Genomic DNA, 14,016 nt, shown 5'->3' with positions numbered 1-14,016 from the left:
TAATTTATAATTGCCAAGCCTAATACACTAAAAATTTTAATAATTTTCATCTAAATTCTTTGTTTTATTTTGTTTTGAGAATTCAAGTTCTTGTTGAAAAACACTGTAAATAGTAATATAAGTATACATATGTAAATATATATGTAAATTTCTGTGTAACTACATACTTTGGTTCTTTAAATAGATTTTTATATAGAAATTTTATAATATTTTGCGACAAACTCTTAGAAAAGCTCTCTTCACTCACAAATGCTATGGTATGGCTGCCATAGACGAATGGTTTGGTGCGTGACCATTCGGTAGTACCCGGGCAGGCATCAAATGGTAGAACAAGCTTTTTCTAATAGCGGTCGCTCCTCAGCAGTCAATGGCAAACCATCGAGTGTGTTCCTGCCATGAAAAATCCCCTAATAGAAAACCATTTGCCGTTCGGAGGCGACATAAAACTGCAGGTCTCTTCATTTGTGGAACAAAATTAATACGCACAACACACCAAGCTCCGCCGGCTAAACATGGTATTCGTATTTATAAACAAGTCTACGCATGTTCATAAGTATGTATTCAAAAAAATTTTAACTAAATACCTTCTAAAGTATACATATGTAGAAAGACAAAATAAATTAGGAGATATAATGTTTTCACCTACCTCTGGTTCAATTATTACTGGTCGTAAACTAGCACCGCCAGTATCTGCAAGGTCTTCAGGCATTTTCCCTTTACCCATTTTAAAGCCGATAGGTTCTTCAGCTGGAGCTACCTCAGCCTTTTCCTTCTGTGTACACAAAAACACATGAAAACATAAAACATGGGTGATTGTACAAAAAATGTATATTGAAAACTAATTTCTAAGCAATTGGAAAAGAAATACATGTGTATGTACAGATTTAACAAGGATGATTTTGAATTATCGTTAATGTACATTTATTGTTTTTTAAATTCTTATGCATTTCAAGTATGTATATATACATATAGTATATTCCTTTCTTCCAAAATATCTGTATAGAGGTGAAATAAAGAGCGCATTTAAAACAATTCGAGCAAATATCGTGAAAAGTGTAATAAAGTCTTGACGCAATTAAGCAGATTGTACTGAATTAACTCTGACTCTTACATAAATGCCCATCCTATGATGTACAGAGTTATGAAAAACATCTGCCGTAAATGTCACGCACGTGATTATGAGACGGAGCCAAGTACCGTACCGCAGAAGGACTGTTCACGTTCCTTCTTGAATGGTCAAAGGGTTGTTGGATAAACTCCTTATGACATTAGTTACACAGCGCGACATAAGTGCATGTGCAAAAACAGAGTTGTTATTATTCTGTACCTATTTCATCGGAAATTTGAGATTCAGAAATGAACTATATATTAAATTCGTACGGGTATATGTATGTACATACATACTTATATATTATACTTTTTGATGCTTCCAAAATATTTTGTAGTACTTCTATATTTCTTTTGCATAATTGAGCGAAGATAATATTTTTTTGCGAAATATCGAGTATTTTTTTAGCTGCATAAGAACTATCGATATCGATAACTATGGGGTGACAGCTGATAATATAAATTGTGTTGACATTTATGTTCAGTCAAGGCAAGTCATCACGAATAGTGTAGCGCCAGAAAAGAGCATCCAAATTGTGGAAATTTACTTTACAAAATAAATCTGTTCGCGAAGTTCCAATTCATTTTGTCTATTTTATTTGCGGCTTACACGCTGGCAGCATCGTCGGTGCTCATTTTTTTCGAAGAAGCTGCCTTTACGGTGAATGGCGAGTGCTATCAAGAAATCAAATTTCTTTCCATGAGGGGTCCATTTCACTGGCTCCCTCGTTCGTGCGATTTAACGCCGCTGAATTACTTTTTATGGGGCTACGTTATGACGAGATTTATTTGGTATTCAAAAATTGGATTGATCGAATGGACCATGTGATTCGTAGCCGCGGTGCACATATGCCGGATTTAATATTCAAAAAATAATTGCACTGAAATCATCTACCAAATTATAATAAAAAAGTGTTCATTCCAACAATATTTCTGTTTGCTATTATCATTTTAAATTCTCAAGCTATTAAAAAACACTCGATACAAGCGGTTTCTGTATAAGGAGGTAGACTGTCCACTTAACCCAACACACCCAACTAATCTTACAACATTTTCTCTCTCGCGCTTCCGCATTTTGATGACTCAAAGTTACAGAAATCAAAGTTGTAGTCCATGATCTTGGTCCTAAGTTTGTATATAGTGTATTTTTACGCGATGATGAGGGAGATCTAAATATATATGTAAAATATTATTGATCAGAATTCGATCGTTGCATTTAGCAGAGAATTGCCACAAAGTCAAATTTCCTGATGTTCACTGTTGTTAACAATGTCAAAAGTATAGTTAGCGATACTTCTGGACATGTATTGTATAATAGTTACACTAGCGCGACTTTAATCATACACATGTTGCATCCACGCAAATGTACCATGGGCAAAGTAAGCAACCTACATATGTGTACGAAAGTACAACAGTGTGAGGGTGAGTCCGGCGATATAGATACACGGAATTTTTACTAAACTTCCTGCCTTAATGAATTCGAAAGAGTAACTAAAAAGGCGACCAACGTGGCGCAAAATTAGTCTCCCTATCAGAAGATTTATAATTTTTGCAAATGGCGGCGTACGTCAATCATATTTGACACTTATGAACTAGACAGCAACCAAAAAAGCAATAAAGCGCATAAAAGTCAAAATTAAGATTTTCGTCATTCAAAATTATTTTCCGTTATTTATTCTAAACGGTATTAAAAAAAATACAATAGATGAATAATTCTGCGCCACCTTGTGGTAGCTGAAAAGCTGTTTAGTGTTCTTGCGTTTGTTTAAACGAAATATATATTATTTTGTACCTTTGGTAGTCCATTTTTCAAAACTGCTTTCTCAGGTTCTTTTTTGTCTGTTTCTAATACTGGCTTTTCCATTTTAGAAGGTATATTAAGGTCACGACCAAAGTCACTTGCAGCGAATTCAAGTTTTTCAAACTTTTCCAAAACTGGTCGTTCGTAGTCCGGTATCTCTGGTAGTTCCTCATATTTTGGTTTCCCTTTAGCCTTGGCTTTGACTTTAGGTTTAGCCGGTTCTAGTTTCGGTTCTTCTTTTTGCGTATTAATGGAAGCTTTTCGTAATTTGGGGAGCTCTTTAGCTTCAGTGTTTTTCTCTTGCACTTGCTGTTTTATTTCATATCGGAGTTTCACCAAATTTTTTGAAAACATTTTAAAAAATGAGTACAAATATATAACATAAAATAATCAAGTTTTAGCAAATTAATCAATGAAAGGAAAGTTAGTTACAAACGGCAGTGTAAGCAAGTATGGAACTTTATGTACCCATTCACATTTTAGAAAAATTTATTTGGGGTTGGACATGGGCCTGTATATTGATCGATTTCGCCCATTTTCATTACCAATCTACCGTGGACAAAGAGTAATGGTGCTCACACTCACCAACGTATCGGAGTCCCTTACCGCAGCCCGTAGGATATAAAAAATTGAGCAACACTTATCCCGTAGAAAACAACTGCGTTCTTTTAGTTACATATTTACACTATACATCGGCTTGTGTGTGTTTGTGTTTGGTTCTATCGACACAATGTTGCTTTTGATATTTTTCATTGTTTAATAAACTAAAGCCAAAAATCAACATTATTCAATATTGTTTTTTAGTTATTTTAATAAAACTTATAATTTTTCTAAGTTTATTTTGTAAATGATTTCGAAATGTACTGTTTGGCAACACTATGTGGTGAGAGAGCAATCAGCTAACACGATTCTGCGGAAATTTCCAAAATCCTACGATACTACGGAACGGATGGTGATTTTTTATTTACATGGGGCTCTCATCAGTTTCATCATAACAGCTTGCAGGGAGCTGCGTTTACGTCGGTGAGTGCTGGTACCATAAGAAGTTTCATTGAAATATATTATATTAATTTTTGCTCGAGTTATCGCGCGCAAACTATTACAAGTGCGCGCAAGTATCAAAAAGGTAGACTTATACAATGAGAATGATTTGTTTGTGGATATTTATAAGCAGAACATAGGTATAGTTGATTAACAATTCGAAATGTCTAACTTTGCGATGATATAAAAATATTTGATAGAAGAAACATTAAGTTTCGGAAAAGGAGAAAAATGATAAGTAGACAATATTCTGTATTAAAAAGTTTTTATGACCTTGTTATGCTGTGAAAAATATCGTTTTCGAACAAAACACCTATAGGAGCTGAGCTGGAAGTAACATAATAAGTTTCTTAAAATTGTGCAATCAGTGCTTGCTTGCAATTCATATATAAACAGTGGCACAGAAAACAAACCCTTCGGAAACTACCTGCTCTGAGCATCATTCCGAGGTCTGTGAATCTACATCAGGTCCCGAACCTTTGCTTTTTACAAAGGCGTTATGTATCGTATAGTATGGAGAGTTATGTATAGGGTTATTCAATAGAGGCGCTTCAACTTTTTTCCGATAGGGAGGGCGAACGACGCAATATTTTTTATTTTTCGCTTGTCATTTGTAAACTTCATTGGTATACATTTCATCATGGAACGCTACACACTTGAGCAACGATTGCAAATCGTGCAAATTTTTTATGAAAATAATCGTTCTGTTGCTGCTACTTTAAGACCATTACGGCCATTTTACGGTCCATTTAACAAGCCGTCCCGTTTTGGGGTTATGTGAAGTCATTGGTCTACAGTAAGAAGCCGGCGACGATTTGTGAGCTCAGAGCCAATATTGAACGCGAAATTGCTGGAATTTCGGCCGATTTATGCAAAAGAGTGGTCGAAAATTGGGTTCAACGATTGGACTTCGTAAAACGTGCACGCGGTGGTCATGCCAAAGAAATCGAATTTCATAATATATATTACTTAAATGTATATGTTCAAACTCGATAATAAAAAAAAATAGTTAAAAAAGTCAAACCGTTTGTGTTTTATTCAAAAAAGTTCAAAAGTTGAAGCGCTCTTACTGAAAAACCATATATGTCCCTGCATAAAATAAATACGCATTTTATGCTAATTTGAGTGTTTCCAGCTTAAGCGGAAAGATAATTTCTATTACACCATTGAAACAGTACTCTCATCTATTATTAATGAATCGAAACATAAAGCCCATAAAAAATGTCTAGCTACTTCTTACCTTCGGAATTTGTCGTTTTTCAGCAGGCTTAAGTTTTGGTATTTCTTCTTTTAATTGTTGTGGGCTCGTGTTCGCTTCAACTTTTTTATTTTCAGGTTTCTTTTTGAAATATAAGTGTGGGAAAGAGGAAAAGTGGACGTGGAATTTTAGTTAATTTACTAAGGATTATCCAGTTTTGCTTCTAAAAACTATGCAATGCTTGTACATTTCGGACGTTTGCTGGAAGAGTGCCATAGCCCAAAAAAACAATTAGCTTTAAAGTTTTCAAAAAAGTTAAAATAAAGACATATTTTTGTATATAACAACATTACATAAAAGAATAGCTGATGATCATTTCTGCATACTTATCTAAATAAAAATTGTTTTTGGATTGTGATACTCTTCCTGCGGTATGTATGTATGTATATACTTTATTTATTCGTTTGTTTCTAAAAAATTAGTTTAAATTTATATATAGTACAACCCTGACCCGTTTTCCTGTGTTGCTATAAAAAAGTTTTTTCACTTGTAATAACTCCCTTTTGTGTACATCGTTCATCTTGAATTTGATGAACAGCTAAGAGTACATACAAGACAAACAGATAGACATTCAATTTGTATAAGTTAACACATGACTCCGATGAGTGACATATGAATACCATGTGCCATAGTTTAAATGCATATAAGTGAACACATAATAATTTTTGGCTCATGACAACAACACCAACAATAAATGTAACAATATCCACCATATCCGCAGAGCATGCAATGCAGCAGGCAGTTAGGCAGCGATCCCACGTTCAAGCAGCGAGCGTAAGCCGATATCACCAACATACGGCAGACGCTCTATCAGCAACTTTAAATCACGCGTTGTCCACATACAACATGCAATAGCTAAATTTCAAAGTTAGGTATTCAGGTGCAGTCACCGATTTAGTTTAGTTTATGTTAACTCGCTCAGCGTTACGGCTGCCCTTGCATAGCAAGGTTAATAAAAATTACATCAAAAACAAATTGGTGTTTTAATAAAATCATAATTGGCGCCCAACTGGCAGAATAACCGAGCACAACTGGCAGAATAACCGAGCCCAACTAGCAGAACAACCGAGCCCAACTAGCAGGACAACTGAACCCAACTGGCAGAACAACTGAATCTAACAACGAAGGATACAATCAACTATTTTTGGAAACGAAAGAAACCTGCACGGCAGAAATGATTGCAATGTAAGTTAAATAAAGTGAAAATTAGTTGTTAAGAATTTTTGTATTAATTTAACGAGTATTTGTGAAATGAAAATTTAAGAAAGGATTCCTTAAAAATTATGTGAAAATAATTTAGAAATTGTTGTGAAATTAAAATTTTGATAGAAAAGGATTCCGTAAAAATTGTTGTGAAATTAAAATAATTTAAAAAATTATGTGAAGATAATTTAGAAATTGTTGTGAAATTAAAATTTTGATAGAAAAGGATTCCGTAAAAATAATTTAAAAAATTATGTGAAGATAATTTAGAAATTGTTGTGAAATTAAAATTTTGATAGAAAAGGATTCCGTAAAAATTGTTGTGAAATTAAAATAATTTAAAAAATTATGTGAAGATAATTTAGAAATTGTTGTGAAATTAAAATTTTGATAGAAAAGGATTCCGTAAAAATAATTTAAAAAATTATGTGAAGATAATTTAGAAATTGTTGTGAAATTAAAATTTTGATAGAAAAGGATTCCGTAAAAATTGTTGTGAAATTAAAATAATTTAAAAAATTATGTGAAGATAATTTAGAAATTGTTGTGAAATTAAAATTTTGATAGAAAAGGATTCCGTAAAAATTGTTGTGAAAATAATTCAGAAATTATTGTGAAATTAAAATAATTTAGAAATTGTTGCGAAATTAAAATAATTTTAAAATTGTTGTGAAATTAAAACTTGCATAAGCAAGGATTCCCTAAAAATTTTTGTCAGAATTATTTTAAGTTAATAGCGTTTCTAAAAGAAATTTCCCTGTCAAGTGCTCAGTGACAAATATTAAAATGAACGAGGATCAGTTAAGAATAATAGTGACAGCCGCAGTTTCAGCTGCTACAGAAAGGACTAGAGCTTCGTTTGAAGCAACGATAGGACAACTAACCGATAGGCTTAGGATCCTAGAAACCCCGACTAGGGTTGAAGAATATCAACCAGTAATAATTGATCAAACTGTGCGATGTGAAGAGTCCCTAGAAATTGTAAAGTCGCTGCCTGAATTTAATGGCGACAGGACGCGGTATGTTAGCTGGAGGCAAGCAGCATTTGCCGCTTATAAACTCTTTGAAAGTTTCGACGGTAGCTCTAAGCACTACCAAGCTGTAGCGATAATTAGAAACAAAATTGTCGGTTCTGCTGATCAAGTGTTGTCGTCATTCAATACCGTTCTTAATTTTAGAGCAATTTTAGCACGTCTGGACTTCACATATGCGGACAAAAGGCCAGTTTATTTAATTGAACAGGAAATGTCCACTCTACGCCAGGGAAAATTTTCTATTGCTGATTTTTATGATGAGGTAGAAAAGAAGTTAACGCTGATAATAAATAAAACAATAATGTCACACGAGGGGAACAATGAGCTGATTAGGTCACTATGCCAAAAATATAGGCAAGACGCTCTGAGGGTGTTTATATCAGGTTTGCGTAGGCCTATGAGCGATATAATGTTTTCATCGCAGCCCGCAGATATGCCCAGCGCCTTAGCACTAGCACAGGAGTTGGAGGCAAATCATGCCCGGTATTCATTCGCGAACTCTTTCAATAACAGGGGTGAAATTCAGTCAGGACATAACAACGGAAGGTCATATGTGCCGCAATACTCCCCACATTATACGCAACCTAAAAGGCAAAATCAATATAGGGCAACCCCAATGGAGGTCGACCCTTCCATTTCGAACTTCGGACAGAGGAATAGGTACAACCCAAATTGGAGGTCACCGCAGGACTCCTCCAGAACTCGTCAACCGTTTCAGAGACCATTGACCAGTAATAACCAGCAGAATTTACGAGGGGAAGCACACAAAAGACAGCGTGAAAGCGATAGGCAATCGCTTTTACCTAAAATTCAGAGGATAAATCATCTAAACCAGAATTTCAATGAAGGAAATTATTCTGAAAATAAAATGCAAAGCGAGTTTTTTGAGGAAATAAATTTTTTAGGAGAAAGTCGCTCCTGCCATATGTAAGCAGGGAGCTGGCAGGGCGACCGATAAAGTTTTTAATTGATATAGGAGCGGGGAAGAATTACATAAAATATGATGAAAATTTAAAAGGGATTAAAAAAATTGATAAACCGTTTAGGGTAGAGTCAATTCATGGCACCGCCGAAATAAATGAGAAATGTGTAGTGAATATTTTCGGAAGGAACTCGGTTTTTTACCTCCTTCCTGATTTAAAAACATTTGACGGTATAATAGGATTTGATTTTATGAAAGAAATTGAGGCAAAATTGGATTTAAAAACAGGAATTTTACATTACGAAAGGGGTCAGGAAAAAATAAGATATTACAACTGTAAGGATGTGAATAGTGTAATATTAAGTGGAAATCCTACAGTTAAGTCAGATGATAGTGATATGATTTCACTTATTTTAAAAAGACACTCAAAGGCTTTTGCGAACCCGAATGAAGCATTGCCGTTTAATACGAACGTAGTTGGCACAATAAGAACTGTGGATAGCCAACCGGTGTATTCCAAGTCGTATCCATATCCAATGGCAGCTTCAAAATTTATAAATGAAGAAATTTCGAATTTACTCCGAGATGGAATCATACGTCCCTCTCGATCACCCTATAATAACCCTATTTGGGTCGTCGATAAAAAAGGATTCGACGACAATGGACAAAAGAAAATGCGCATGGTAGTTGATTTTAGGAAATTGAATGGGAAAACAATTTCTGATAAATATCCCATTCCGGACACTTCTGTCATTTTGGCAAATATGGGGAAATCAGTTTTTTTTACAACTCTTGACTTGAAATCTGGTTTTCACCAGATCAAGCTTGCAGAAAAGGATAGGGAAAAAACCGCATTTTCAGTAAATAACGGGAAGTACGAGTTTGGCAGGCTTCCCTTTGGATTAAAAAATGCTCCAGGAATTTTTCAAAGGGCGATTGATGATATTTTAAGAGCAGAAATAGGAAAATGCTGTCACGTCTACATTGACGATGTGATTATTTTTTCTAGCAGCAAGGAGCAACACTATAAAGACATAGAAAGAGTCCTTACGAGACTTTATGAAGCAAATATGCGGGTTTCAGCAGAAAAATCTAAATTTTTAAGAGAAGAAGTTGAATTTTTAGGCTTCATTGTTTCAAAAGAAGGCATCAAAACATGTCCTGATAAAGTCAATGATATAATCAATTATCAAATTCCTAGTACGCTTCGTGGTCTACGATCATTTTTAGGATTATCAGGCTACTATAGAAGATTCATTAAGGATTATGCTTCTATAGTAAAACCCCTCACGAAATATTTAAGAGGAGAAAATGGCCACATAAGGGCTAATCAATCAAAAAATGTTAAAATTAAACTGGACGAAGACGCATTGTTGTCTTTTGAAAAAGTAAAGAAGATTTTATCCTCGGAGGACGTGCTTCTTCTTTATCCAAATTATAGTAAACCTTTTGATCTAACGACAGATGCGTCAGCACATGCTGTTGGAGCAGTCTTATCACAGGGAGGTAGACCAATCACTATGATTTCCAGGACGTTATCATCCAGCGAAGAAAATTACGCAACCAATGAAAGGGAACTGTTAGCAATTGTATGGGCCCTTCAAAAACTCCGAAATTATTTGTATGGAGTAAGGCATTTGAATATTTTTACAGACCATCAACCCTTAACCTTTGCTGTATCGGACAAAAATCCAAATACAAAGATTAAGCGTTGGAGAGCGTTTGTCGAAGAATTTTCTCCAACTTTTTTTTATAAACCCGGGAAAGACAATCTTGTTGCCGATGCGTTGTCCCGGCAACACTTAAATGCTATAGAACATTCCGAAGATTCTACATCCGTCACGATGCATAGCGAAGAATCTTTATCGGAAGTAATTCCAACGGTTGAAAACCCAGTGAATTCATTTCGGAATCAAATAATCCTAGAAAAAGGGAATACTTCAACAAAAGTTACAAAAATTATTTTCAAATCCAGGATAAGACATTTAATCACATTTAAAACATTGCAGGATCTTATAGAGATAGTTGGGGAATGCATTAATCCTGACGTTGTAAATGCTATTCATTGCGATTTACTGACCTTGGGCAAAATTCAAAATGAAATTGTAAGGAAATTTCCATCAGTAAAATTTCGGTATACTACGAAAAGAGTAGATGATATTTTTAATGAGGACGACCAGAATGAAATTTTAATAACGGAGCACACTAGAGCTCACCGCTCTGTCCGCGAAAACTTAAAACAAGTCTTGAATGACTACTATTTCCCAAGCATGCGAAAAAAGTTAAAAGAAATTATATTGAACTGTAAAATTTGTAAAGAAGCCAAGTATCAACGACATCCAGTTAATCCTGAAATGGGAAAGACCCCAGTGCCATCTCGACATGGGGAAATGTTACATATGGATATTTATTCTACTGATAAACACTATTTTTTAACTTGTGTAGACAAATTTTCGAAATTTGCCGTTGTTATTCCAATTAAATCCAGGGCCATTGTTGACGTTAAACAGGCTTTATTACAGATTCTTAATTGTTTCGAAAATACAAAAATATAACATTTGATAATTAAAAATCTCTCAACTCTCAGACCGTTAGGTCTCTTCTAAAAGATTATTTCGGAGCGGACGTTTTTACAACCCCTCCTTTCCATAGCAAAACAAATGGACAAGTGGAAAGATTCCATAGTACTCTTACAGAAATTGCTAGGTGCGCTAAAATAGAGCAGTCAATAAATGACACTGATGAGTTAGTACTCCTTGCCACTTCAAAGTACAACAGGTCCATTCATTCAGTAACTGGATGGAAACCGATTGAGTTAATTTCTTCAATGCCAACGTGGCTTAAAACTGAAATTAAGGCGAAATTAATAAAAGCTCAGGAAAATAAGTTGGAAACACATAATAAGGATAAAGTGACACGATTTTTCAATCCAGGAGATAAAGTCTATGTTAAGACTAATAAAAGAATAGACAATAAGTTTTCCAAAGTTTTTATAGAAAAAACGGTACAGAAGGATTTAGGATCCACCGTTCTAATAGATAATAGGAAGGTCCACAAAGGCAACCTGAGGTAATAAGTTTTTTTTATATTTCAGATTTTTTATACTACTTTTAATTCAGGGGTTATACGGTAAAATAACGGACTTTTCAAAATCAAACTATATACCGATATCGGACGGGAAAGCTGCAATTTGGGAAAATTTTGACTACATGACACATTGTACAAACCTTACTACTTACCGTAATGTTGTAGAGGGAACAGAAAAAATACTTCACGTTTTCCCTCAATCTCATATGAAACAAATTCTTCAATCGGACATGGAACACATACTCAGACTGATGGACACACTTCAGATTCATCATAGACATGCACGAAGTATAAATTTAATTGGTACAGCACTCAAATACATAGGCGGAACCCCGGATTTTGACGACTTCAATGAGGTAAAATTCAGAGAAAAAGCGCTCATTGAATCTAATGAACGTCAATTCACTATTAATACAAAGATACAAGTACAAATTAACCAACTCACTGATACAGTCAACCAAATTTTAAGAACTACCAAGGAAAGTAAAATAGATACAGGGAATTTATTCGGATTATTGACGGCAAGAAACAGGGCAGTTATAACTGACTTAGAGAATATAATTTATTCTATAGTTTTAGGGAAAGTAAATATAGTAAATCCTATTATTCTTGACACAAAAGAAATTTCAAAAATATTAATCACTGAGCTCGCTGCAAATGTTAGTATAAGTGATATTATAATATAAGTAATTCTAAGTTGAAAATGTTTCAAAATAATGAATTAATTTACTTTATAATTAAGTTTCCAAGAATAAAAAAACTATGCAGTTTAGTTAGGGTGTTTCCAGTGGCACACAATCAAAGGACAATATTTTTAGAAACTAATAAAGTTGCGGACTGTGGAGACTCAACCATTCCTGTCACAAATTGCACGACGGCACTAACAGCTAAATTTTGTAGAGTAAAATTAGATGCGACGTATGTGCAACAACTGTTTAACAATCACAAGGCTACATGTAAAACTACATTCAACCAACTCGAACCAGTTGCCGAGGTAGACAATGGGGTAATTATAATAAATGACCAAACTGTTGAAGTTCAAGAAGCAGACAATTCATATGTCACGATATCTGGCACCTTTTTAATAACTTTTGATAAAACAATTCACGTAAACGGTACGACTTTTGTCAACGAAAAGGCAATAGCAACACTCTACCCAGGAGTTCCTTCAACCCAGTTTGTGAATTTGACGGAAGATTTGGAGATTTTAAGCTTACCGTACCTACACAGAATCAATTTGAAGAATCTTGGATACATTGAAAAATTACATGACGACATTCAAACTCGTTCAATTCAGGGAGGATCAATACTAATTATCATAGTCATCGTTGTTGTCATAATCTTTGTAATCAAAAAATACAAAGCAACCAAAGTAAAAAAGGATAAGATAAAAAGAGATGAGATAGCAGCAAAGATTATAAAAGCGGCCGAGGACGGCCTAAATTTACGAGGGGGGCAGTTAACACATGACTCCGATGAGTGACATATGAATACCATGTGCCATAGTTTAAATGCATATAAGTGAACACATAATAATTTTTGGCTCATGACAACAACACCAACAATAAATGTAACAATATCCACCATATCCGCAGAGCATGCAATGCAGCAGGCAGTTAGGCAGCGATCCCACGTTCAAGCAGCGAGCGTAAGCCGATATCACCAACATACGGCAGACGCTCTATCAGCAACTTTAAATCACGCGTTGTCCACATGCAACATGCAATAGCTAAATTTCAAAGTTAGGTATTCAGGTGCAGTCACCGATTTAGTTTAGTTTATGTTAACTCGCTCAGCGTTACGGCTGCCCTTGCATAGCAAGGTTAATAAAAATTACATCAAAAACAAATTGGTGTTTTAATAAAATCATAATTTATATACAATTTTCTTTACCCTCCGATTCAAAATTGGATAATACTTTTGTTATACAAGGAAACCGATTCCAATGAATATAAAAGACGGTTAAATGAGCGTGTTAATTGAGGGAGTTAATTGAATTCTGTTAATTACCTCAAGTGTCGTCTTTTCCACTATAGATGACCTGCGAGACTCCACACTGGACTCTTTAATTTGCTGTAGAACCATCGTATATGACACACACAGAAACATTGATATTTGTATATGGGATAGGTATTATATGTATGTATGGTAAGTGCAGTAAGAAAAGTACACATAAGTTGAAATTTTATTTCAATAGCTTACCACAACCGATGATCGTCTTGATGCCACTTTTTCCTCATCTGTTATAGCGGTCTCTTCTGTTTTGATTACAGACTTCGTACGAACTTCTGATTTATGTTCTTCTTGTATACTAGCCTGTTATGTTAAAATGTATATAGAGCACACAGTTGAGTTGTATATGTATTTGTATTTATGTTTGTATGTATAAGTATATATAAAAATAGCATTGCATAGGAAGCATGAAGTAAAGTAGGAGTAAGGAAAGTAAAAAAGAACTCGAAAGTTTACACCATGAAAACATATTCCGATGCTTTCTAACATAAAAACGCGGTAATAAAAAAGCTAAGTTCACGTAAAACAATAAACAGTTGTTGGACGATAT

At 34.6% G+C, this 14,016-nt stretch overlaps 1 protein-coding gene across 13 annotated transcripts in view; it reads right to left on the bottom strand.

Annotated features, from left to right (window-relative positions):
* Positions 1-14,016, bottom strand: part of LOC129250836 (twitchin) — a 241,501-nt gene that overhangs the window by 148,609 nt on the left and 78,876 nt on the right. For 10 of the 13 annotated variants that reach the window (XM_054890420.1, XM_054890419.1, XM_054890423.1 and 7 more), the window contains 5 exons: positions 13,656-13,769; positions 13,464-13,526; positions 5,190-5,288; positions 2,900-3,217; positions 647-772 (listed from right to left, as the gene is read on the bottom strand). In XM_054890420.1, coding sequence (XP_054746395.1) covers positions 647-772; positions 2,900-3,217; positions 5,190-5,288; positions 13,464-13,526; positions 13,656-13,769 — 720 coding nt within the window. The remainder of the gene's footprint in view (positions 1-646; positions 773-2,899; positions 3,218-5,189; positions 5,289-13,463; positions 13,527-13,655; positions 13,770-14,016) is intronic. The other 3 variants (XM_054890426.1, XM_054890431.1, XM_054890427.1) reach the window with 2 other exon arrangements.

This window comes from Anastrepha obliqua, chromosome 6 (assembly GCF_027943255.1).
Source record: "Anastrepha obliqua isolate idAnaObli1 chromosome 6, idAnaObli1_1.0, whole genome shotgun sequence".
NCBI classification, from domain to species: Eukaryota; Metazoa; Arthropoda; class Insecta; order Diptera; family Tephritidae; genus Anastrepha; species Anastrepha obliqua.
The sequence above is the reverse complement of the archived record's forward strand: the minus strand, read 5'-3'. Positions and strand labels throughout refer to the sequence as shown.